This window comes from Eutrigla gurnardus, assembly GCF_963514095.1.
Source record: "Eutrigla gurnardus genome assembly, chromosome: 19".
Lineage (NCBI taxonomy): Eukaryota > Metazoa > Chordata > Actinopteri > Perciformes > Triglidae > Eutrigla > Eutrigla gurnardus.
Window position 1 is genome coordinate 19,855,674 of NC_139930.1, and position 26,837 is coordinate 19,882,510.

The following is a 26,837-nucleotide window of genomic DNA, read 5'->3' on the forward strand; positions in this document are numbered from 1 at the left end:
AAAATATTTGATACCGGTGGGAGATTTAATCAAAAGCAATACACAACAAATATTACTTTCACCACCACCAAAAGCCCCCATGCTAGGAAATAACAAGTTTAAATTTCAGCTGAAAAAAAGCAGCATGTGTCTTATGTGTCACGTTTAATCGACCAATGAATAAAATCTATTGCCCCGGTTATTGCTGCCAATTAAACAGCACACATCTCTGTGATCCATGTGTTGACAGCAGACGTTAGTGGTTCAAACGAGATTCCACATGGTTCATGGTTTTGATCTTTAGATAACATTCAACCTCCAGACAGATATGAAATGCATGTACAGCTATTCCAGGAAATGAGCGTGCATATACACATTGAACTACCAATTTCCATCTACATCCAAAGAATCTGCACACATCTTCAGAACCAGTCTTTCCAGTTCAATTGTGTATTTATTTATTTATTTTATTTTTATTTTTTTCTATGGTGGCATCCACACAAAATCTCAGCTGAAATTAACTGGAAGGATATTTCGGCAACAGCAGCCATGTTGTCCTCACTGTGGTACTATCAGACTATCGCCATCGGAGGGCATCACACACCAACAGCTGTGGCGATACCGGTTTACTTTCCAGATTAATTCAGTCGTTGCATTCAATTCGAGGAACAGCAGAAGAAAGTTAGAGCACAAACAGATATCTTCAAGCTTAACAGCAGCTTTTATTGAATCAAGACAATTTTTACAAAACATTTTTAATCAGGAAATACTTCTCTGCAAACTACAACTTTGCATGACCATTGATTTTGAATTACATCTTTTTTAAAACCTCTTTTTTCTCTTTGAATTAGTTTATAAAACATGACATTTAGACACCTTACACCACACAAAGTGCAGGCGGTGTCGTTCAACACACAAACAAAAAAGGTCCCCATCTCTTTCACAAACAGTGTTCTCCACCTCCAAGGCAATATTCTTTACATGAAATCTCACAAATGCGTCGCTTTTCTTAGGAAAAACAAAACTCACACTGGCACTTTTTTTTTTTTAAACCGTGGCGAATGTAACATTTCAACGTTTCTACAACAGGTCTGCAATTTAACACTTAAACAGGTTAAACATGGTAACCATAATCGCTGATTTGAGATACAGTATGAAATAAAGAAACAGGCGTTGCTTCATATGTTATCACAAATCAAGAACTCAGCACCAGCCAAGACCATTATTCAATAAAAAAAATAGGCACGGGTTGATTTTAATGCATTTTTCCCCTAATTTTGAAAAGCATCTCTCAACTCATAAGGGATTTATTTATTCTGTGCTTTAAGGTCTCCGTTACCTCCGCTCAGTTACTCTCATTTTTGTCACAAAGGGACAGTTTAGCAAGCAAACTCAGTGATAAGACTTAGTGAAATGTAGTTCAGTAACAAAACCATGTCATTAAGGTTAAAATATACTTAATTAATACTGAATTCTTTTAAAATAATCTATAAATGTTGAAAAAAATATGTACAAACATAAAGCAATGCAAATCCCCAAAAATAAACATTTGTGAAGACCAAAAGTTTAAAATAATCCAGTGAATATAGCAACACAAGACAAATAAATAGCCAGTGTACACATCTAGGAGTCTTCTTTGTGATATACACTCCTTTAAAAAGGTGTCTAATCTTTCCATGACAGAACAAAGAAAATAAAAAAGCATAAATATAAAAGCATCTTCTTTATATTTCAGGTCAAAAACAGCACATAAATAAATACAAAATTACTAAAACTGTTCTTATCGTTAGTATAAAAACTGATAATAAAAAAAGGAGCATCTTCAGTCTTGAGACAAGTTTTTTTTTTCCACTAAAAGAAGTCCATTTTTCAAGTCTCTACTTAAACTGGTCTGGGATCAGATTCATCTGTGAATGGATACTTGTAGGCGGGCTGGAGATGCCTTCCGACCAATCGGACATGTTGGAATGTGGGGACGAGCTGGACCATTGGTCGGGGGAGCCGGGGGAGGGAGTTAGAAACGGGTGGTCTGGCACCTGTATGTGGTGGTTTGGCGTGTTGTCCATGGGGCCCGAGTAGCTGTGCTGGGAGGGAGGGGTGAGAAACTGGGTGCCGAGGATCTGCGTCTCCTGGGGCATCACGGTGTGGATGGGCATGGAGCGGCCGGCGTTCTGCTGCATGTCGGCGCCGTTCATCTCCACGTTTTGGAAGCTCTGGTTGAGGGACTGGCCGGCCGTGGTGGAGTTGGAGTTCTGGTGCTGGAGCTGCCGCGAGTGAGCCTGCTGCATCATGTGTGCGGCCGGGCCGAGGTGACTGGTCTGCATGTTCTGGTAGCCCATGATCTGAGACAGGGTGGCGGTGCTGACGCCGTGCAGGGCGCCCATCATGCTGTGGGAGATGGGTGGCCCCTGGGTGAAGCCTCCTTGCGGGCCCACACCCGGGTGCATCCTGGAGATCCAGTCACACTGGCCCCCTCTGCCGTTGGGGCTGGACACGGGCATGTGGGAGAGACGGGGCGGGTTGGGGTCAAAGGACATACAGCCCATGTCCTTCCCCATGCTCATCTGGCCCATGTGGTCTCCGTTGCCTTGTAGGTGATTTAGAGACATGGGCGGGGACTGCTGGAAGGGCGATGTCATGGGAGGAGAGGCCACGTCGGACAGGTAGCCGTGCGGTGACTCCAGGGAATCCACCGGCGAGAGCACAGCCGTCGTGTCCAGCAAGTTACCCTTCCCGTCCAGCGACTTCTTCTTCTTCATCCTGTTGTCTTTGCCTCCGTCCTTCCCTCCTTTGCCGCCGGCGCTAAGTTTGCGGACCTTCTTGGCGGACAGGGTGGGCTTCAGGTTGCTAAGGTAGTCACTGGGGGAGCAGAGAGGCGGGGAGAGGCTGGAGGTGCTCAGCGGGCCGCTGTGGAGTCCGGGACTGCGGACCACGTTGTACTCGTCCAGCAGGCGGACGATGTCGTGGTGCATGCGCTCCTGGGCGATGTCTCGGGGCAGCTGGTCCAGGTGGTCGGTGATCTCACGGTTGGCGAAGTGTTCCAGAAGAACCTTGGCCGTCTCGAAGCTTCCTTCGCGGGCTGCGAGGAAGACTGGCGTCTCCTCCTGAAAAAGCAAAAACAAACCACAAAACGGTTAACACCCGACTGTGAACGGAACGGCATCGATGCTTGTCAAACAGCACACTTCAAATACCTTGTTGTCTTGCATGTCTTTATTGGCACCGTTCTTCAGCAGCACCATCGCAGCCTCCACGTTGTTTACAGCCGCGGCCCAGTGAAGAGCAGATTTACCTGGAGAGGGAATAAAAAGGGTGAGGGTTGATTATCAGCTCAGCACGCTGGGAGAGATCTGTGGAGATGATGGGTTGATAAAACGTTAGCTACCAGAATCGTCGGTGGCGTTGGCGTCGGCGTGGCAGTTGATAAGCTCCTCCACCATGCCCTCGACCGCCAGCCGGGCCGCCAGGATCAGCGGCGTCGTTCCGTCGTGCATGCGGGCGTCGAGGTCGGTGGCGCGGTTTCGGATTAAGATCTGCGAGGACACGGACTTGTTGAGTTAAGCTGCTGGACAGACTAAAGCCAGGACAGATGTGAGACTCCCGGGGAGGAAGAAGGTTACCTGGAAGACTCCCTGTGCGTCCGCGGCCACGGCGGCGTGGAGCGGAGTGCGGCCCATGTTGTCTTGAACGTTGGCGTCTGCGCTGGACTCCAGGAGGCGTTTGGCGGCGTCGGAGCGGGCGTAGCGGGCGGCCAGGTGGAGGGCAGTTTCGCCCGTGCGGTCCGTCTGGTTGTGGAGGTTGGCGCCCTGGTAGATGAAGTCGGAGATGATCTCTGCGGACGGATCCTCTTCTTCTTCACTGTTGCCGGTCTCCAGTCCTCCACCGCTGCAGGAGGCGATCATCAGGGGGGTGAAACCATCTGGGAAGAGGAAGGGAGAGGATTATAATGGGTTCCCCATCCGTTGTCACGGATTGTGTAAATCACTTCAAGTGGACAAACCTGGTCCTCTGACGTTCACGTCCATGCAGTCGTTCTCAATCTCTCCCTGAGGAGGCGTGGGAGCAATGGAGGCGATACGCAGGTCGGCCGCATCCAGATGCTGCTGGGTCCATTTCCTGTGGTCGGTATGGTCGCCCAAATCCAACATGGCCTGCTCCTCCAACTGAAGGACACAACAATCGTTACAATCACAGCACGAGTACGCGTGAAAAGAATAGTCATACGTAGAGGGGTTTTTCTTACCCTGAAGCGCCTGCAGTCTGGATCCTCATCGTCCCATTCGTTTTGATTGTCATCCATAAGGTTGATGTCAGAGTTTTTCATGGGCCTACGAAGAGAGGAGGAGTTAGTCACGTGACATTAAGTACAAAAGACACATGATGAAGTACCCTTCATGTTCCACTTTTCAGTCTCCTCACCTCAACCCGACGGAATCCTCTCCCAGCGGCTCCCTGCGTTTCTTCTTGGTGGGCTCAGATGCTTTAAACCCTTCGGGAAACCAAAGCTGGCCGTGCTCTCGCCGCCTCTTCCGGGACACCAGGACGCCGAGGCAGATGAAACCCAGAGCAGCCAAGCCCAGGAAGACGACGTACATGGGGTAGAGCTCCGAGCTGGAGGGAGTCGGTCTCACACCTGGAGCGATAGAGGATTCAAACTTGGTGACCATTTTAAATCAAACATGTTAAACATATATTAAAAGAGGCTGCAGTTGAGTGACATACTTGTGACAGCTTCGATGTAGGGAACGTTGAGATTCCCGCTGGTGGCCAGCGCTCCGAGGAACGCAGCCACATCTGTGGCGCTCTGGAAGCATTCGCTGGACTGCTGGTAACACTGACGGTTGTCGATCTCCAGGTACACAATGGACCTGATAACGCAAGGTTAATAATATTAACATTCTGTAAACTCATTATAGATATGTTCCGTGAATGAAAAAACGACGACCTACCCTTTGACCTGCACAGGATCCAGCTCCCTGCGTCTCCGAGGGCTGACCATGGCCGACACGCTCTCCTTCACTTGACCCAAGACGGTGGCGGGCACGGAGGCCCACTCGGGCCAGCCGTCGGCGGAGCGCTTCAGCACGTTGTGCTTGACGAGGTCCTGTTCGTTGCCGTAGTACGGGAAGATCATGGGTTCCCCTTTGGCGTCCCTGCGGAACACCACGTTGGTGTGGAGGACGCTGCTGAGCTCTCGGAGGAAGGTGGACGAGCGGTTTTTGAGCTGCTCCGGTGGAATGTGGACCACCAGGACTAAGTGGCCGTCCGCCAGCTTCTCCGGCATGTTGTTGGCGCAGTCCAGACCGTCCCATTCACATTCGGCGTTGTTGCAGCCTTGGTCACAGTGGCCGTCGGCGTAGTGGTCTTTACAGTACTGGTCATACAGCGGGCTGGAAGACAAGTAGACGCACTGTTAGGATGCTGAAAGACAAACATATGACAAATCCCCAAATCTGTTTTCTATACTTACTTGCATTGGCCTTCCTGTCCCTGACAATCAAAGCCATCATAGAGACACCCGGGGCTGTTGCACTGGCCGTCACACTTCCCGTCGTTAAAGTAGCGCCAGCACTGCAGAGCCGCCGAGCAGTTCTGCCACGGGTCGTCGAAATTCAGCGAGCAGTCCCCTCCGTCCCAGCCGCAGGCGTGGTTGTTGCACAGCGAGTCGCAGATGTGGTTGCCGGCCCACTCGTCGCACTGAGGGATCTCGCAGCTCACCTCCACCTCCGGGGGCGGGGTGATGTCGCGGCCGAATCCCCCCACGAACGAGTAGTCCAGGATGTGGCACAGCAGGCCGTTGAAGTTGCTGGGGCAGCTGCACTGGAAGAAAGGCACGTCGGGCGTGATCTGGCAGGTGCCGCCGTTGTAGCAGGGGTTGGAGATGCAGAGGCTGTCGGTGGGGGTCTGGCACTCGGGCCCGGTGAAGGTCGGGGGGCACAGGCAGCGGGGGCCGAGGTGACCCGACACGCAGGTTCCTCCGTTCCTGCAATTCAGACTCCCGCAGGAGCGAGAATCGTACTCGCAAGAGGATCCGGTGAAGCCCTGGAGGGGACAGATGTGGACAGAGGTTGTTATTATCACGCTATAAAAAAGGAAAGTATCTCTGAAGGGGTCCGAGTGGATTTCTGTACTCACAGGTGGACATTTGCAGATGAAGCCATGAGGCGTGTTACTGGCGACGGCACACGTCCCTCCGTTCTTACAGGGTCTTCCTTTGCAGCCATCAAACACTTTGTCACAGCGCTGACCTGCAAGCAACATGCACATTCAGACTCTCTGCACATCTGGGGGGGATATTTCTCTTCCTGTTACGCGCGGCAGGAATGCACATCTGTACCTGTGTATCCGGTGCGGCATTCGCAGCGGTAGCTGTTGGTGAGCTGGATGCAGTTGTATGACCCCCGGGGGTCGCAGGGGTCGGACAGGCACTCGTTGACGTCCCCTTCACAGCGCTCGCCCACGTAGCCGGCCGGGCACATGCACTGGTAGCCCCCGATGCGGTCCACGCACTTGCCGTTGTTGAAGCACTTGGGCTCGTTGGTGAGCGGGTCGCTGGAGGGGGTGCAGTCGTCCAAGTTGATCTCACAGTGGACACCTGGGCAGAAAGGTTACAACATATTCATATCCTCATTTGTGTTGTATTTGACTATGCTATGCATGTTAATATATATATATATATGTATATACCTTGTGTTCCTCGGGGACAGGAGCACTTGTACGTGTTGATGAGGTCGATGCACGTGCCTCCGTTCTGACACGGCTGCGACTGACATTCGTTGATCTCTTTGGAGCAGTTTACACCGTGGTAGCCGGGGACACACTGACAGAGAGAGGGGGGGGGAAACAATCATTATAGGACTATTTTGACTCTCCCATCATATCTGCATATTTCCACGCGTGAGTCCATCTCAACCAACCTCACAGCTGTAGCCTCCCAGATAGTCAGTGCAGACGGCCCCGTTCTGGCAAGGGTTGGGTGAGCACTCGTCCACCTGATCCTGGCAGTAACTCCCGGTGTAGCCGGCCTGGCAGCGGCAGTAGTGGGTGTTTCCAGCGTCCAGACACTGGCCGGAGTTTCTGCACAGGTGAGCCACCTCCACACCTGGAAACAAGGGGAAAGGAGTTACAGCATGTACAAAGCCCCATGCAGGACTCTAATGTTACGCATGAATTCATTTCTCCTGGGTGATTGGGACACATGATGTCATCACTGCTGGTCAAAAGTGATAACTGATGCATTTAAATAGGAACAAACAGAGGATTGTGTCTGAAAACAAAATATTCCAACACTGAAAATGAAAAACAACGTCTGCTATCTTACCTTGCTGTTTAGCCGCGACCTCACAAGACACACTGGGGATGTCACAGTAGAGACCAGTCCACCCAGTCTGACACTGGCAGGTGTAAGAGGCTCCCTGCTGCCAGCAGGAACCTCCATTTTTACAAGGGGACGAATCACACCAGCGCACAAGATTCTAACAGGGAGACAAAGACAGGAAAATCCTTAATAAACTGTATTATGACATCACCACGGTGCAACACACACACACAGTTAACACAAGATGATTTCTACCTGACAGTTGACTCCCGTGTAGCCGTGAGGACAGGTGCACTTGTACGTCCCGTAGCTGTCGAGACAGGATCCCCCGTTGAGGCACGGTTTGGAGTCACACTCGTTGATGTCATATTGGCAGTAGCTGCCGGTGAATCCGGGCAGACACAGGCAGGTGAACGCATTGATCCCATCCACGCAAGACGCGCCATTGAAGCAAGAGCTGAAGAGGAAAACACAAACGTTAAGACCTTTTAACATTTGCTTTGGGCCGGTTAAATAAACGCAGGCTGCATTTCGACGACGCCAGCTCACCTGTCGGTGCAGTCGTTGGTGTTGACCTCACAGTTGATGCCGCTGAAGCCGGGCGGGCAGGTGCAGGTGTAGCTGTTGACACAGTCGGTGCAGTTGGCGCCGTTCCTGCAGGGGTTGCTCTCGCACTCGTTTATGTCCTGCTCGCATCTGCCGCCGCGGAAGCCGGGCAGGCAGGTGCAGGTGAAAGTGTTGATGCCGTCGCGGCACAGGCCGCCGTTGCTGCAGGGATCTGAAAAAGGAGCAAAAAGAGGAAATAAGACAACCATTTCCTAGTTTTGAATTGTGATAGCATGAGAACCGGTAACTGGATGAGTTTCTCACTTGGTTTGCAGTCGTCGGTGTCCGTCTCACACTTCTGGCCCGTGTAACCCGGCTGGCACTTGCACTGGTAGCCCCCCATGGTGTTGTGGCAGATAGCACCGTTGCGGCACGGGCTCTTCACACATTCGTTGATATCGATCTCACATGTTTGACCTTGAGGGGAAAGATTTTATTAACAATTTAACCTAATCCAGTGGTTGGACAGATGGACGGACGGGTAGAAAGAGGAAGATGGATAGATACCTTGCCATCCTTCGGGACAGATGCAGGAGAAGCTCTGGTAGTCTTCAGCTTCCTTACACACTCCACCGTTCTTACAGGGTCGGGGGCTGCAGGGAGCCAGCAGGATCTCACAGTTTTCACCTGGCGGAGGACGAAAGGAAAACATCAGTGTTTGCACAGTTTTTTACACAGTGTCTTTTATAGCACTAAACAAATGTTATGCATGAATGCATTTCACCTGATTGTGACACATGATGTCATCATTGCTGGTTAAAAGTGATGACTGATGCATTTAAATGTGAATAAACAGAGGATTGTGGCTGAAAACCAAATATTCCAACTTTACAAGGAAACAGTGTATATAACAGTTTCGAAATCCTAGATTCTATCCCACTTCCTTATCCATTTCCATGACGACTTAGCCAAACAGGAAGGGCCTTCCTGTTTCCTGCTATTGTGTGATCACAGACAGGAAACAGGACGTGGCGGAAGTGGGAATAGCGCTCGGAGCGGGCTCCAGTTCTCCGGCTTATATTAGCCGTGTTATTCCAAAACACACACACACACACACATAGTGTTATTCCTGCAAGGCAGACAAGCAGATCTTTCCACACTGAGATGCCAAAAACAGACAACCCAGTTTGTTTCGCGACTGTGTGATGTTTTCTCAAACAACAGAAGATAATGAGTGGAAGACCTGTGCAAACAGTTAACTCAGTTAAACAACCAGGTAAAAACAAGCAGCTGCGTATCGTACCGGTGTAGGGCAGCAGACAGATGCACTTGTATCCGGCCACATCGTCGATGCAGGTGCCCTGGTTGAGGCAGGGGTTGGAGGCGCACTCGTTGATGTTAGTTTGGCAGTTGGGTCCTACGGAGGCCGGATTAGAGAACAGGCTGAGGTTAGGAATAGGCTTAACATGACACACACACGCATTCAACAGGGGATGGGAAAGGGAGTCACACAGGGAGGTGAAGACTGACCGGTGAAGCCGACTCTGCATGTGCAGTGGTATCCGCTGGTCATGTCCTTGCAGGTTCCCCCGTTCATGCACGGGTTGGACTCGCACTCGTTGTTGTTGATGTCACAGTTGGGGCCGCTCCAGCCGGAGTCGCAGAAACACATGTAGCTTCAATGCAAAAGGGAAAGTCAAGTCAGTAAGGGTTTACAAGCCGAGGACCTCCAAGGCTGATAGGGACCCGGTGGAGGGACCCCCTATTACATATCATATTATGTTCCTTATTAAACCGGCCAATAATCATGTGTAGAGCAGCCTATAGTGTCATGTATAACACTGTCTCGATTCTCCAGTCTGGACTAAGCAGCAACCTCTAGTTCTGAAAAGTGAAGCCGACGCTGAAGTGCCTTAAACTTGCATTCTCCCTTCTGTCCTTCAGGGGGCGACTCCTCTCTGGTTGTATAGAAGTCTATGAGAAAGTGAGCCTTGTATACAAGGCTAAGCCATTAAAAATAATAATTGTTGACAGATTATTCACAACATAATGTGACAAAAAACATGATTTAGATTTGCTTAATATTGGTTTTATTCACGTTTAGTTGTGTTTTTGGACATATTTTATTTAGTTTGAGGTCAAATCATTTCGGGGACCCCTTGCAGTAACTCTGCGGACCCCCTGTTGAAGATCTCTGGTTTAAGGGGATTAATTGTGCGTCCTCGCTCACCCGTTGACGAGGTCCTGGCACCGGCCGTGGATGCAGGGGTTGCTGCCGCACTCGTCCACCTGAGACAGACAGGTGGCGTCGTTGTAGCCCTCCGGACACAGGCAGCTGAAGCCGTTGATGCCGTCCACGCACGTGCCCCCGTTGTGGCAGGGGTTGATGGCGCACTCGTCGATGTTGATGTTGCACATTGTTCCTGCAAGGCAATAAGATGTGAGTTTTCTTTTTAAGGAGAATGCAGATAAATATCTATGCCGGCCTTTGTGAAGGCGCCACAGCTGGACGCTCCGCCGTGTGTGGTGGTATTCTTGGAGGCTTTACAAGCTGCTCGCTGACGTGCACTGTGTTTGAACAATAGAGATGGTTCACATTAAAGATTCCCCTAATCATTCAACAGGCAGAAGCTGCAGCGGCTCCGATGTGTGCCTAGCCTGGCGGCCCCTGGAGGCCCTTTTGCCTCTCCTCCATTGATTGAAAGGACCCTGTTGAATAGGCTGAAGGAGGGTTTCAGCTGGATGTGAGAGGGGGGAGGTGCCGCCAGGAGGCTCTCCCTATTCACACACACACCCCCGTCCAGGGAGAACTAACCTCACCCAGGGCTGTTTACAAGGGGACAGAAGGCCAGACCCATTTCACACACGGCCGAGTAACAATTAAACCCCCCTCTGATCCCCGACCCGGCTCCCTCCTCCCCTGCTCTTCATCAATCAGGAGGGGAGGGGCCCAACTGCCTGATCTTCAGTTACAATAGCCCTCTGTCCCTCTTGTGTCTCAGTCCCGCCGTGCCCTCCACACTCACCCCGTCAGCACAAAAAGATGGAGGGGAGGAAGAGGAGGAGGAGGCATGCACAGAAGCCTGCACACACACTTGTTACCTCCCTGCCCCCCCTTTTCTAGCATAATCACACCGCCGCGACCAGTCAGAACCGGTCTGTCGGCCCGCGAAAGGGAAAGCCCACGAGACTTGTCACTTGAGTTTATATGTCGGTGCATTACAGGTGTGTAAATGAAGTAGGCGAGTTGAGAACACGCCGAGATATTTATGGGATTTTGTCACACTAGGAAACATCAGATCTGTGATTTAAAGGCCAGGCTCCTTTCTCTTTAAAGTTTCACCTTACGGACTCGTTTCGGTGCTCGGCGTCACAACCTTTTCAAATGGCAAACAAAGTTAGCACTTTGTGTGCACGTATCGGGTTGAGGACTGTGCTCCTTTTCTATCCCGCCCACCCCAGCCCCGTCCCACACAGGCAATCTGACACCATTGTTTGGTCCGGAGACCCGCCAGCCACCTGTCCTGCCTCTCCCCTCCTCCCAAATCTCAGGGGACCACCACCCTCCCCCCCCCTCCACCTGTAAACTCCACCCAGCACTCACCTGTGTAACCGGCCTCGCATGCACATTCGTAGCCGTTGATTTTGTCGATGCACCTCCCGTAGTCGCAGGGTTTGCTCTTACAGTCGTCCAGGTTCACCTCGCAGTTGAGACCTGTGAACAAGCGGCGGATGTGATGACAAATCTCATCATTTTAACCGCACGGCTCTGTTGAATGTTTAAAAAAAGTCTTACCTGCGGTGCCTTTGGGGCAAGCACAGATATACGTGTTCTCTCTGTCCTGGCAGGTGCCTCCATTCTTGCAGGGCAGGCTCAGACACTCGTTGATGTTGGTCTCACACAAGCGGCCGGTGTAGCCGGGGCGGCAGTAGCAGGTGAAGGAGGCGAGGCCGTCCTTGCAGGTGCCATAGTGGCAGGGGTCGGAGTAGCATTCGTTGATGTCGGTCTCACAGTGCTGCCCCGAGTAACCTGGAGACGGGAATTAAGAGAATTTAATAGTAATAATGGCAATTTATCATTCGGAGAGAAGCTATTTTTCAAGAATAATTCAGAAAAAGGAAATATTTGTTTTACCTTCAGCACATTCACACGTGTACTTGTTGGGACCGTCGGTGCACTTGGCTCCGTTCTTACAGGGGGTGCTGGCACACTCATCGATGTCCACCTGACACAGATTCCCAGAGAAACCTGCATTGAACAAAAATATGAGATTAGACTTCAGATTATTGTTGAAATGTCCCAAAAGCCTGTTATATTCTGTATGTCAGTGGAGAACATAAAAGCTCATTTGCATCAGAAGTAGGTCTGCAGGACACTGAAGGTCCTAACGAACCATTCCACAACACTCCTTCCAACCCCCCTCCTCCTCCTCCTCCTCCTCCTCCTCCTCCTCGGCTCTTACTGTGCACTGAAATATTTCTTTCAAACACACAACACAATGGCCTCCAGCTCACCGGCCCACAAACCAACCCTCCCTCCCCCCGATTTTGGCGCTAAGCTCTAACACAAACTCTCAGTGCCCGCCAAATATGCTAATGTGTCTGCAACCTGATCCTCTCTGTCCCGCTCACCCGCCAAAACCTTTCGGTGACACTATTAGAGGAAGTAAATCATTGACATTTAATCTGTGATCTGTTGATTTTAATGATCCACTCTTTTATAGCCCCTTCGCTGCTTCCATTGAAGTGAATCCTTGTAGTGCATTAACTCTCTCATCTTTCACTTTCCCTGATGATTCTCACCTTTGGGGCACTCGCAGTGGAAGGTGTTGATCTTGTCCACGCACTTGCCATTATTGAGACAAGGCTGGCTGGCACACTCGTCTGTGTTGATGTGGCAGAAAACGCCCTCGTATCCTGCAGACACACGAGGGGGAAAGAGCTGTTAGAGTCCAGGCGTTTTGTGCTTTCCCTCTCCGTGAGACTTAAACCAATGCTCTTTCTCACCCGGCATGCAGATGCAGTGGAACCCTCCGATCTGATCCAGGCAGGTGGCGTCGTTGTGGCAAGGGTTGGACATGCACTCGTTGACGTCCATCTCGCAACGAGGGCCTTCGTATCCTTGGAGACAGCGGCACTGGAAAGATCCTTTAGTGTTGAGGCAGCGACCTCCGTGTTCACAAGGGTTGGCACCTGCAGCGACGAAGATGCACATCGTCACGCATATGTGGGGATTTATGCATTAATCCATTTTAAACCAGGCCGAGGACACATGCTAAGCCATTAACAAACTAATTGTTGACAGATTCATATATTTATCGAACTTCTTTGAGTTCTATGTTGGCATTTCTATGTCACAATTTCACAAAATTACATTTAACAAATAGGACATTTATTAAGAAATGCATGTTGTTTATTTGTGTTCGGTTATTATGGGCGATCTTGCTTTAGTTGGGGGATTTCTCTTTAAAATCTATATTATTGATTATTATAATTTTTTTAAATAAAGTTTATTCTATTCTACGTCAATGTGTATTTTTGGACATTTACATTTTTGGAAAGAAAAAAGTTTGCGATCAGATAATTTCAGGGACCCTCTACAGGAGCTCTGCGGAACCCCAACGTACCGAGGGCACACTCGTCGATGTCCAGGTTGCAGGCTGACCCGGTGTAACCGGGGGGACAGGTGCATATGGCCTTCCCGTTGACCGGGTTGGTGTCACAGTTGGAACCCTTTTGACACGGATTGCTGATGCAGGCGTCGTCGAGGTGGCACAGCAGACCTGGGAGAACCACAAAAAAACACATTTTCATCAACTCTCATCCCGCTACATTTAAAATCCTCAACCTTGTATTCTGGGTCAACGCCAGTAGTCGCACCTGTGCGCCCGTGAGGACACTCGCAGAAGAAGGAGGCCACGCGGTCGTGGCAGGTGGCGCCGTGGTAACAGGCGGCGCTGGCGCAGTCGTCGATGTTCTCGCTGCAGTCGTCACCCGTCCAGCCGTTGACGCAGACGCAGTGGTAGCTGCCGTGGGTGTCGTGGCACGTCCCGCCGTTCTGGCACGCGTTGGGCATCAACTCGCACTCGTCCACGTTTTCGGTGCAGTATTGACCTGAAAGGAGGGAGGGGGAGGGGGCGGTTTAAAAACTGTTTTCTTTGCAAGATTTCATTTAAATGTTGGGCAAAAAGGCAAAAAGATCACCTGTGTAATGAGGTGGGCATTGGCAGTTGTAGGTGTTCACACCGTCCACACACATCCCGCCGTTCTGGCAGCTGTGGCCCGGACAGTCGTCGATGTTGTGCTCACAGTGATGACCGGTGAAGCCTGATGGAGAGGACGAGACAAAAAGAGAAAGTTATAATAGTTAATAATAAGAGTGATCCTTCCCCTCGTTATCGGTGTGCACATAAGAGGAAACCCCAGATTGTTTGAACGCCCGGTGGATGACAGAGCACCGTGTGTCCTTCTGCAAACATCAAAGGGATGGAGTGGGTGTTTTACAGCCCCGATACAGCCTGATTAACTATCAACCCGGCCGCCCTGCAGGTGCCCGTGCTGCTTTCGCTATCTGGGGCCGCATTCCGGCACGGACACCCAACGGGAGAGCACACAGCGTGGGTTAAACTTTAACACACAACCCCCCCTCCATTCATCTGCATATCTAAAACAAGTCGCTCCGTGCTGGAACGATGTGAAAGATGTGGTGGTTCGGTGTGCAGAGATTCTCTTGGTGCAAAACACAATACACTCACCAGACAAATGGCTGAAAAACAAGATATTTATGTGTGTGTGACCTCATGAAAAAGGGTGTGTGCATCTATAGGTTTATCTGTACGTGTGCAACCCTGTTGTTGGTGATTATCAGGAGGAAACGTCTGTGTGACTGCATCCTGCCAGGGGAGGCTGGCAGAGAGAGATGGGGGGGTTACTATAACAACAACAGGCTGGTTTTTAGGTCAACTGATGTAATAGGAAAACAAACGTGTGTGTGTGTGTGTGTGTGTGTGTGTGTGTGTGTGTTTTGCTGACACACAAGCCTTCAGATGATGCTGCATTTCTTTACCTGGAAGACAGCTGCAGTCGTAGTTGGTGTCCCCCTTCTGCACACACGTGCCCCCGTTGTGGCACGGCGACGGGCTGCAGGGCACGTAGGGCGCCTCGCAGTGTCGCCCCGTGTACTCCTGAGGGCAGCGGCAGTTGTAGGAGCCCACCTCGTTGACGCAGACGCCGCCGTTGTGGCACGGCGAGGGAGCCTGGGCGCACTCGTTGACGTCCTGCTTGCAGGTCTGGCCGTGGAAGGCGGGCGGGCAGGTGCAGATGTAGGTGGAGTCGAAGGCCGAGCACTGGCCGCCGTTTGCGCACGGGTTGGACGCGCACGGGTTGGCGAGCTGGCATGATTTACCTTCAAAAACAGAGAGAGTCGTTATGTTTTTGTTGTTGAGGAGAGTGCAAAAAAAACAAACAAAAAAACAGGTGATATGGTTGTGTCATACCTGACCAGCCAGGTGGGCAGCGGCAGCGGAAGGCAGTGAGGGTGATGAGGTCACACGTCCCTCCATTGCGACAGGGCGAGCTCATGCAGGCGTGGTTGTTGGGGGTCAGGCACAGCCGGTCGGTGAAACCCAGGCGGCACACGCAGCGGAAATCGAACGTGTTGCCGTGGGAAACGGCGCGGCATTCCCCGCCGTTGCGGCAGGGCGACGGGCTGCATGGGCTCGGGTACTGGCACCGGTTGCCCACGTAGTCGCTGGGACACCTGGGAGGAGACAGGAGCGGTGAGTGGAACATATAAAGAGCCCCTTTTTGTTAAGTTCATGGGAGCAATTATGTTAACAACGGGGGGAATAAGGGGTAGGAGGGTGGGAGGAGGGTTTCCCGCCCAGAATAGTCCCACTGCAGCGGGGACGGGGACGGCATGTTGTTCTAGTGAGTCTCTCTGGATTAGACTCCCTCAGAACCTTGAAAACACATTCTGCCGGGACAACAGACGCTAAATCGTCTAGCCAGTTCCCATCTACCTTTCACACCCCCACGCTGTCCACTCTCATCCTGGATGAACGTAGAGATCAAGGCGGCCGTGCCGACTCTGGGTGTCCTATATGAAGCGCTGCATTCAGGCCCCTAAGCCCCCCACCCGCGGGTGCTTCCCCCCCCATCCAGACTAAGGATGGATGCTGCTACAGTCACATAGCTCAAACCGGGCGGAAGTGAAGACCCAGAAGGGTCGCCCTCTGCTTCTGTCTGGTTGGAAACAGATTCACCCAAATCGCTGATATCGATTTCCAAAAATGCAAATTGTGCAAAAAAAAAAAATCTGATATGCAGCTTGAAGTCGAGCGTTCGTGTGTGTGTGGGAGTGTGTAGTGCATTATGGGTGTTTATGTGTAAGGCAGGGCATCTGTTGGCCTCTGTGAGGATCTCCACAGGGAGCAGGTGCGCATGTTAATGAAGGCAGCTGTTGGACAGGGCTCCTCCTCCTCCTCCTCCTCCCCCTTCATCCCTCCCCCTTTGCCTCCCCTCTGTCCCCTTGTCAGATGGGGGTGCTGACAAGCCAACCTCTTCTCCTGGGACATAAAGAACCCATGTGAAGTCAGCTGTTGCAACTTCTGCCCCCCCTCCCTCCCCCACCCACCACACTCATTCTTAATTCCTCTCCTCTTTACCTTTTTTTAATTTCTCTCCCCGTATTGATACCGAATCCTCCCTCTGAGCTTTTTTCATTGCTCTGTTTTGCTCATCTCTCTCCCGTGTGGACTTTTATTTTACAACTCCCAGCAGTTTTTTTTTTACAGCGTGCCCCTTATGTCACACTGAACTGTTGAATACTCCCCTGTTGACTTAGTTAGGTGAGACCAATCAGGAGCCACGAGCCCCACAGGGAGCCCAGACAGTTGCAATTGGCAGAAGATTGTAAAAGCATTTTGCGGTGCGACTTTGAAGTGTTTTTTTTACTCCCCAGCTTCCCGTTGCAGTTTACCATTAAAAACACCAGCAACTTGTGTAAAAACCTCACTCGGGTTATTGTGAAGGACGGTGAAACAGATGTTCGGCGTGACGTGTGTCGTCCCACGCTAACTAACTGTAATAGATCTTCTTTGTCCTTAAAAGTCAGCCCACGAGATTAAAGATCCACCCACAAGCAGCAGCACACACCACGGCAACAGGTCTCGCCCTAGCGATGCGATGTCCCCTCAGGCCGGAGCAGATGCTTCCCCGACCTCTGACCCCAAACACTTTTGTGACTGTGGGGACGGCCCTCCCTGCCTTCTCTCCCCTCTCCCTGCTGGGCCCGATCTACCATCTGCCACTCTGGGGTGACTTTATCCTCCCGACACATACAAAAAAACAGCACTGCGTGCTTTGAAATGCCACCGCTGTGGAAAATGTAATGTAAATAGTTGAGGGCGTACAGCCATTTTTTACATGTTTATGATTGTTTATGAACATCGTCATCTCACTTCTCATGCTGACACCTTTTTTTATGAGTTTATAAGCTTGTTTGTTTCTGCTTTTTCCTTCTCATTCATTTTTATTTTTCTAGTTAGCTGATGTTGTTTGGATGTGTCTCATCATTAGCCGAGGTCTGACCCCATGGGGGTCCACATCTGTTAGAAGAGGACAGCGAGGCTCCGCCAGAGGAAATGAGACATGTTCTGGGTCTGGGAGGCTCTGAACTCCCACCACATTTTACTGGGATCAGTGGGTTTGATGCCGAAAGTGTGCATAATACCTGTTCACCTGTTTGTAAATAACAAATGAAAAGGCTCTTAAAGTGATTAAGCAATTTCCTGTCTCACTCTAAAAGGAGCGAAGTGGGGAGATTTATGAGGGTCGGCCACAGAACTGAGCCGGCCTGACTAATGACCACAAGATCACTTTCATGCACTAAATACCAGTTGACAGACACTTCAATGGTATCTGTCTGTCTACCTGTCTGTGTGAGTGAGAGATAGACCTACTTCTTCCCAGTCTGTCAGAGGTGGGAGGTAACAAACTACAATAATTACTTAAGTAGTTATTTTCTGACTACTTCTTACTTTTACTATAGTTTAAAATAAATATCTGTACTTTCTCCTCCTCACATTTTAAAAACAGGCTTGTTACTTTAGATTTAATGCATTTGAGGGGAAATATTGATTATTATTTTTTTATTATTATTAATATGATGCAAGATTCAGAAAAAAGTGTGTACTTTTTCACTTTACTTGAGTAAAGAAGTTGAATCAGTACTTCTACTTTTACCAGAGTCTTTTTGAACACAAGTATGTGTACTTCTACTTCTAAGTCTGTACTTTTGACACCTCTGCAGTCTGTCTGGCAGATACACTAGTTGGGCAGTATGGTGACACTTGTAAGAATGATGGTGAATATTTCAACTAATAGCATTTCCTCTCGTGGATGTAGTTTAAAAACACAAATGGAAGAAAAGCACGCTACAAATGCGTCCATTATACTCCGTTTTTCTCCATTTTTCAGTCTGCGCTGCTGCATGTGAACTTTCAGCACCCACTAGAGTCAAACAGGCTCTTATCTCCGTGACAGCTCGGCTTTGATGGGCCCGCTCTGAGGATCTCCAGACCCGCAGGATCCCGGTCACCGCCCCGGCCTCCTCTGAGGCCCCGCCGACGCTATGTGAGGAAATATACCCGTCTATGTCACGGGGGCTGTTTTCTCCACTGTAGCTTTTTTTGAGGGTTGTTTTTAAAAATAAACTCAAACTAAAAATAACGTTAAAACCCCGGGGTCACTGCTTTATCAGGTCGGCCCTGGCATCCGGGGAATGGGCCCCAACCAGGGGAGTGGCAGCCGTAGAGCTTAAACCTCAATAAAAGCCCCACACCAACAGGCACACTTGACCCAGCACCTGATTCCCTTAAGCCCACATGGAGCTGAGAGACCTGCTCGGTAATCCTATAGGAGGACGAATGAAGAGCGACATTCCTCCTTGAGGGAGAGTGGAGCGTCTCTTTGGCTTACCTTCCACTCTGGACGCTCTTTTTTTTTTTTACGGGCGAGACATTTTATCATCAATATGCAACACCAGACAGCTCCATGCAAGGTCACAGAGGTCACTCTACGCCGACCGCTGAAGACTTTCAATTTTCTGACTCGGGGTCTATTCCTGTCAGACGACGTCTTGCAGTATGAGAGACAGTCGAGACGTTTATTATTAACGGTCACCTCGGACCCTAAAACAGTGTCTGTTTCAGCAAATCGGCAGTCAGGACGCCGCTCAAAGGTTTGAGGGCAACAACCTTTTAACCTCGCCATGCCCTCATCACCGTCTCACGAATAGAAACTATATTTGACTCAACGAAGCGCGAGTTCCCTTACATGTTTTTTTTTGTCACGCCGCGTGCATCACAAGATGACTGCAGCGGCCTGGGAAACAGGAAGCCCCAGACCTTAAGATAACCTTTTACTTCACAGAATCACGACCGAGTACTTCCCCGTTACAGCAGCGGCTCGTTGTTTCCGTCTGTCTGCTGCAAACTGTTTGCGTTTAATCGAGACCTCATTAAGATTTCCCCAGAAATAGGATTTGTTTTTCAAGCTTTGAAAGACTTGAAAGAATCTTTGAGATTGTGTTTTGATACTGTGTTAGCCCCTCACATGGTTTTCATCCCTTTTGTTGTTGTTTATGATACATAAAATGAATGTTTGCCATACATCTATTGTCACTGCTCTGCCTTTGTAGTTACGGGTTATCCCCATCAACCTCACGGTGATAAATATGGAGCGACATGATAAACAGGACACAAGCCAGTTCCTGTTTTTTAAGGGGGGATGATCCTCATCGAAAAACGCTTTAAATTAAGTTGGACTAATTTTAGAAAGCAGGAAGGACACAGAAACATCCTTTCTGCAACCTTGGAATACCTCATTTGTCTCGACAGGATTGTAATCCCATTAAACGTGTCCGTAAGAGCCGTGATTACCACAGTTTACACCGAGCCTAACCTCGTTCTCTGTGCCAGCATGTGATTTCACTTCGTTCCCTCCTCGCACTCGTGGGAACCAGTGATGAAAAGAGGATTTATCTCTCTCTTACTACCCAAATCTGCGTCGCCACAAAAAAAACCCACCTCAACAGGCAACATGACGCACTCTCTGAGAGAGGCACACGTGGGTTTACAAAGCATTTCGACCTTCCATTTACTGGACGGGAACCAACCACAGCCTGAGAGACTCTGGGGAATCTGGGGCATCGCTTCCACCGTGCCACCGCAGTGCCAGCCTCTTCTTCCTTTTTAGCCGGTGTGTGAAAGAAACAAGCCGCCCCGTGTGGACTTTCCGATGTGCCACACAATTCCGAAATCTAGGTATAGCCTCTATACACTCTGACCCCTCCGAGCGCAGCCTGAATCTCCCCGGGACTGGCGGCTGCTTGGCGTTGGCGAGGCTGAATGATTAATGAGAGGGGAAAAAGCCAGGAGGAAGAGAGGGCGAGGGCAGTGTGAAGTGATGCTCTTATCCTGTCTGTTTTTAATTGGGCCGAGCAGAGATGGAGACCACAATAACCAGCTTTGTGGAGGAGGAGGAGGGAGGTGGGGGGGAGGTGGTGGAGGTGGGGGTGGGGGGTAGTTTCTGTGAGCACACGTGCAGAGGTCCGTGTGTGTGGAGTGTGCAGATTAGATATAGTGAATTGGAGTCCCTGGGCTAGCAGCGTGGGCTCTTCAATAGCTCCCCCTTGTCCCCTGCAGACCAGAGAAGCGCCTGCCATGACCACATGCCCCGGGGGCAAACCAGGCCACCCCAGAGCTTCTTGACAGATAGATAAAATACAATTATTCCACGGCATAAAAAATGACAACTAAATAAAAGAAATCTGAGCTGAAAGCGATCTTTTGTCCGTCGTCCCCTCAGGACTCACCACGAGTAACAGAAACAAGCTTTGTGAGAACATTCAAGGTGAATCAAGACAGGTAGGGTCAGCTCAAAGGGGGACGTTAGCATATCACATGTCTCACTCAAAACATATTACCATCAATGCAGACCCTCAACAAACAGCCCACAATCTGCCTCTCAGTCTGCTCCCGCTTGTTTTTGCCTTGAAATTTCTGCACTTTATCCCAATTAATCTCACTCTCTTGACATCCAATCCAATTACATCTCACAGCCATCTGGCTTTCTAATGGGGATCACAAGCCACTACGGTGGGGGGTTGGAAGGAGGGGATGGGGGGGGGGGGGGGGGGGGGTTGTCCATTCCCAAAGCAGGAGACAAGCTTTTTTTTTGGAAGGGTGGGGGGGGGTTATGGCAGGGGTTTGGTGTGTGTTGTGGTGTTTGTGGTGGCTGTGGCATGATGGGAAGCCCCACTCAGATTAGTCACACAGCATTATTCTGACTGCGGGACAATGGGTGACGGGCGGCGGGCGAGCCCCAGCTGTCGCCCATGAAAGGGCAGAAAAACAAGATTTAGGACTGGACGCGTCCTCTCACTTTGCTGGTGAAGGGGTCTTGCATTCATTAACGGGCCGACTGATTGAAAGGAGGGGGGGGGGGGGGGGGGGCTTTGTCCGGCTACCCTTCTCTCACCTCTCTGGAACTGCACTCTCTTCTTTCTTTTTTTTTTTTATTTCCTCACTTCTTAAACTTTTTGTGTTTTTGGAGGGAATATGTGGAAGCCAATGTGTGGCTCCTGGAGCGGTACGGGAGCACAGCAGCCCAGAAGAAACTCAAGGGCCTCCGGTTGCTGGGCACGGGGCCCGCTCAAAGGCTGGAATGAAAAGGGGGAATATGTGTGGCCCCTTTTCTTTCCAACCCCCCCCCCCCCCCCCCCCAAAAAAGGCACTTTAAAGTACCGAAATTACACTACACTGCACTTCCAAGACTTCACACACACAAAAAAGATAACAGGAAATGCTGAAGCTCTGTGGTCGTCTGCGGCCGACATCTGGTGCATTGGCCCGCTGCTTCTCAGTTTCCCTTTTACTTACTTGCATTCTCCATTTCCATTGGAGGTGGCGTCACATCGTCCTCCATTCAGGCATGATTCAGTGGGCAGGGAGCATTTTAGACCTGTTGAGTACATAGAAATATTAAAAACACATCACAGACACACGAGCAGCATCTACTGTTAAACCAGCTGTGAGGATTAAAGGGGATTAGAGTTGGAATTATTAGTGGGAAATTATTCATCAGACACACTTTTAATACAGAACTTTTTTTTTTTTTTAATGGAGCCACACATGCACATCCTAATCTGTAATTGATTTGTTACACAGTTGTCCGTGGGGGATATTTGGGGAAGCCTTGGTTGTGGACACCGGTGAGGCCAGAGCGCGTGGTGCGTGGCTTTTTGGAAGGGGAGGGGCGGTGAAAGGTGGGGGGGGGCACGCTTTTGCGGGGAAAGCGCAGCAGCTGCGGGGCTCAGATGCGGAACAAAAGAAATCAGAGTCCAGCACGAGCCATAAAACGCTCTCCTCGGGCATTGTTTACCGGCAGACGGGAGTAACAGCACCTCCTCCGCCCCCCCCCCCCAACCCCCCCTAACCCTCCACCCGGCGCTCACAACACTCTCCCACACATGCAGACAAAAGGTGCCTCCCCCCTCCTCCCCGCCACCCCCCACCGCGTCCCCCGGCCCCAACACACGCACCCGCTTCTATTATCCCCCATGTTATTTAAAACCGGTCCTCAGAACAATTACATCCAAATATACATAGTTTTTAAAAAGTTGCTACAACGAATTAAATATATTTAAACGACTCACAAAGTAAGTCACATTTGTTGCATTAAACTCGTGCAGACCACATTAAACAGGTAACTTGTGAAATCTCCCCCGAGCGCGCACATCGGGGACGCGCAGCGAGCGAATGAATCTCGTGCACGTTGTGAGTGAGTTTATTCCCACAAGCGAGACTCAGTGAAAGTTTCAGCAGTTTCAAAATGAAAAAAATCACACGACAGGCTGCTGATCACATGAATGCATCCATTCACCCACTTCAACCCTGAAGGGAACTCTTCCTCCCCGCGGACACATGTTCAACACACTCGCTGCTTCTCCTTCTTCTTCTCAGGGCTCGCTTTTTTTTTTCTTTACCTTGTGAGATGACGATGGCAGGAATCAGAAACGATAGTTTCACAAAGAAACGATACATTCCTCCTGTTCAACTTCACAGATGTGGCTGACTCCCGCGGAGGGTTGGCATAGATCCACAGTTCGGTGCGCTCCAGGTGTTGGCGTGAAAAATAAATATCCTTGTGGGGAAGAGGAGGAGGAGGAGGAGGAGGAGGGGAGGTGGGGGAAAAAAAAGGTAAATCCAACGGTGAGAGAGGAAAGTTCTTCGAATGGAGCTCCTAGATGTTCACCTGGTGCTTTCCGAGTTCTCAATGAAGTCTGAGGGCGAATCTACAAGTTCCCTCCCACTCCTGCTCCTCCCCCCTCCCCCCTCCTCCTCCTCCTCAGGTCGAATAAAAGCTGCCTCTCTCTCTCTCTCTCTCTCTCTCTACACACACACACACACACACACACACACACACACACACACACACACACACACAGAGGAGGAACAAATCCTCAATCCTCTCACTGTCCAATAGTAAAATGATTAGCATCAGTGCTGGAAAATAACCAAGTATCACACATAAACACCTTTAATAGCTCTTTCATTGGTTCAACTTTTTACTTCACACGTGCCAGGCCTATAAAAAGATACATTGCTGTAGATTTATATACAATACTTTTAAACTAGCTGTACTTTGATTAAATACAGCAACAACTACAAAAAAAAAGGTATTTTTAAAATGAATGCCCCGTGTGTAGTACTTTTACCAGAGGTGTCAAGTAGAGCACCCAAGTGCAGATACTTGTGTTCAAAAAATACTCTGGTAGAAGTAGAAGTACTGATTCAACTTCTTTTCTTAAGTAAAAGTGGGAAAAGTGCAGTAAAGTATTCACAAAAGTATTCCTATGAAGGACATTTGTACTGGCTGTTTTTTTTTTTTACAAGGCTATCTTATGTCATATTATATCATTAAAAGAAAGATAATTCTCCTTAAATGCATTAAAACTAAAGAAATTGTGAGTAGAAAGAACAGATACCTGTTGTGTAGGGAGTAAAATACATCCATAAAAATAAATACCTGAAAATTCTACTTAAGTGTATTTGTAGTTCCTACCTCTGGATTTCACTGATGGTATATGTACATTTACTTAGGTAGCAGTTCAGACCTTTAATGAAGTATCTTTACATTGTGTTGCTATACACGTTTTACTCAAACATGTACAACAGTACTTTTAATTGGATTTTAAATGCAGGACATAAGACATTTCTTTTTAGCAAAACTTTTGGTTCCTCTCTTTGATGTTTAAAAAAAAGAACTTTTACCTTTTTTATTATTAACAAAACTGCTTTTAACCTGTAGCCCTTTGACATCTTATGATGTATTATTATTATTTTTATTTTAACATTGTTAAAGTTAATAAGAAGAAATCAAATAAAGTTACAACAAATCAGTCAGTTTTGCTTTGGTTTCACAAGTAAACACAAACTTCATGCATCCACTTGCATTTTGGGCATTCTGGACTCCACAAACCACAAGAGCTTCATCATAAATCATAAATGACAGACGTTTCACTTTGATTCTCACATCATCATAGTCTCTCTCTCTCTCTCTCTCTCTCTCTCTCTCTCTCTCTCTCTCTCTCTCTCTCTCTCTCTCTCTCTCTCTCTCTCTCTCTCTCTCGGGGCAAGTGAAACTGCCAGGGAGTGTATCTGCTGAGTTTCAGCACCTCAGGGCAAGGATTATTTTATGACGGAGCCCACGCACATGTTGCTCCTTCTGTCAGTGTGACTGCCAAATGGATCCCCGCCAAAAGGGGCTAGGTCTCTGGAGGTGTATGCAGTGTGGGAAACACCAGGAGTAAAAAAAAAAAAAAAAATAGAGACGGGGGACCGAGGGAGTGTGAGCAATCAGCTGCACAATTATTGCATAACACAGAAAAGCCCATTTGAAGTGTTGGATGTAAGAAATTTAAAAAAAAGAAGGGAGATGTGTACAGGCATGCCGGGGTGATGGTAGTAAAAAAAAAAAAGCACCTGACCGTGAGAAATGTGAAATGTAACAGGCACACGCTCAGCTGAAGTCATTCCTGCTGTTACCACACGCCCGCCTGCATCCTCAATACCGACTCAGGTGTGGTTGTCCAATCACAGAGTGCTGATTGGTCAGAAGCGCCTGCAGAGTGTGCTGTCTTTTATCTGTCATGAAATCAGAGCTGGTGTGTTTGTTTATGAGGCTCTCTCTGACTTTTAGATTTGTTTTTTGGGGGGTGAAGGGGGGGGATTTAAGGCCATGAGAAACTGCTCTGCGATGGATTCACAAGGTTGGAGAGGGGAAGACCCAAAGCTCGGAAAACAAACTCTATCAAAGCTTAATATAGAAACAAAACCCGGAGAGGTTGGCGTAAAGTGCAAGACAACAGAGACATTTCTGTGAGATTAAGTATGAATGCGAGTGCCCTCTGCGGTGCGAACCCTGCACACTCCGACCCCCACGTTACAGTTCCTTTGACTCGGACCCCCCTTCCTTCCTCCTCTGGGTGCAGGAGTGGAGCGGGGGCCAGAGGTCGTGATAAAAACCAGCTCCTCTAGACAAGAACTACATGATGTCATCCTACTATCAGACCTCGGAGCCCGACCGGAGCTGGAGGTATTATTCTTGGTCCACACCCAACAAGACGCAACAAAGACTGCAAAGAAAAAAGCAACATGACACAACATAGAAGCCGATTGTTATTCTATTTGATCATCATCATTGTACAACCGTGTTTAAATATGGCTCAATTAATTCAATTAATAAACATTTAATACATTTTTTTGGGCTGATTAATGCTTTTTCAGACAACTTTTATTATCGTTTCCTACTAAAGTCGAAATGAAAAAGTAATATGAGAGCATCAAACCTTCCAACTTATACTAATGTAGAAGGCATTTGATGACAGATTTGACTTGATTTGACACGTGAACGTGGCATAATCCGGATGTTATTACAACAATATTTGTTAATATAATCATAAAGATACTCATAGGGGACATAAAATTGAGATATTACTTAGAGGAAAGAGCTGTATGTTTATAATATTTTGCTTATTCAAAAAGAAAATCAAATCAAAATAGCATAAATTCATCTGAACTGAAGAGGAGAAAATAAAACCACTACCATCACAATATTAAAGACATTTCCCTTTGCCTCCACCACATGATCAGTAATGTGAAGATAAACCAACACTGCTAAACAAACCTCACACCTTTGTCTCTGACAATCTGATGGTCCAGTATTTACCGAAGGGCTTGGACTGAATTGGCTGCTGTTTGTGTGAAAACAAGTCTTCAGGTTGCTTATTTGAAGATGAGTGAAGAGGAAGATGACTGTGGTGTGTGTTTGCTTTCTCCCCGGAGGATACGACCCCGGATCAGAGAACAGAGGTCCTCAGGTGTCCCAATTATCACCTTCCTCTGAACGCCGCCACACTCGGCTTTTTTTATTCAAGCCTCTCACACGTATGTAAAGCCACGTTAATGTCAAACAAGCCCGGACACCGCTGCAGATAATGATATTACAGATGGACTTTGCCACATGTGCATCGCATCAAATCCCCGACGGCGGGTCAGGACACGAACACGGAGCTCATCATCAAGGTGACGGGACCGGGGTATCACCATTTATCACTGTTTGCAGTGTGATGAATGCAAATATAATATGTAAAAAACAAAAGTGTGATGAGGAGAGCTTGCTCTTTTATGTTGTCGTGTCCTTTTGTATCATTTAGAATATGAATATGGCTGCGATGTTTGCATGTGTATGTTGTGTTTGAGGAAGGAACAATGGAAAGCAGGAAGGGTGCGGCGATGTGCGGTCGTAGACATACATACCTACACGCTCATGCTAACACAAGACAAAGATGTTTTTTTTAAGGGGGGTCCGGTCCGGTCCTTCCCCCCTCCCCAAAACAGCCCAGAGTGAGAACGGTGCAGGAAATGGG

The 26,837-nt window shown here is 49.0% G+C and overlaps 1 protein-coding gene across 1 annotated transcript; it reads right to left on the minus strand.

Moving 5' to 3' along the window:
• Positions 1-677: 677 nt before the first annotated feature.
• notch1a (notch receptor 1a) lies at positions 678-23,168 on the minus strand. The gene is made up of 34 exons (XM_084035681.1): positions 22,893-23,168; positions 21,787-21,868; positions 15,340-15,602; positions 14,910-15,248; positions 14,048-14,170; positions 13,724-13,957; positions 13,471-13,626; positions 12,851-13,036; positions 12,647-12,760; positions 11,979-12,092; positions 11,640-11,873; positions 11,448-11,558; positions 10,074-10,266; positions 9,374-9,519; positions 9,147-9,260; positions 8,411-8,530; positions 8,168-8,320; positions 7,847-8,075; positions 7,553-7,754; positions 7,301-7,454; positions 6,897-7,081; positions 6,667-6,799; positions 6,317-6,574; positions 6,115-6,227; positions 5,450-6,021; positions 4,929-5,369; positions 4,702-4,847; positions 4,399-4,612; positions 4,223-4,307; positions 3,980-4,142; positions 3,600-3,898; positions 3,365-3,512; positions 3,174-3,271; positions 678-3,083 (listed from the first exon to the last, which is right to left on the minus strand). Exons 1-34 carry the CDS (start codon positions 22,948-22,950, stop codon positions 1,857-1,859), a joined length of 7,407 nt encoding a protein of 2,468 aa, XP_083891807.1. The 5' UTR covers positions 22,951-23,168; the 3' UTR covers positions 678-1,856.
• Between the last annotated feature and the right edge of the window lie 3,669 nt (positions 23,169-26,837).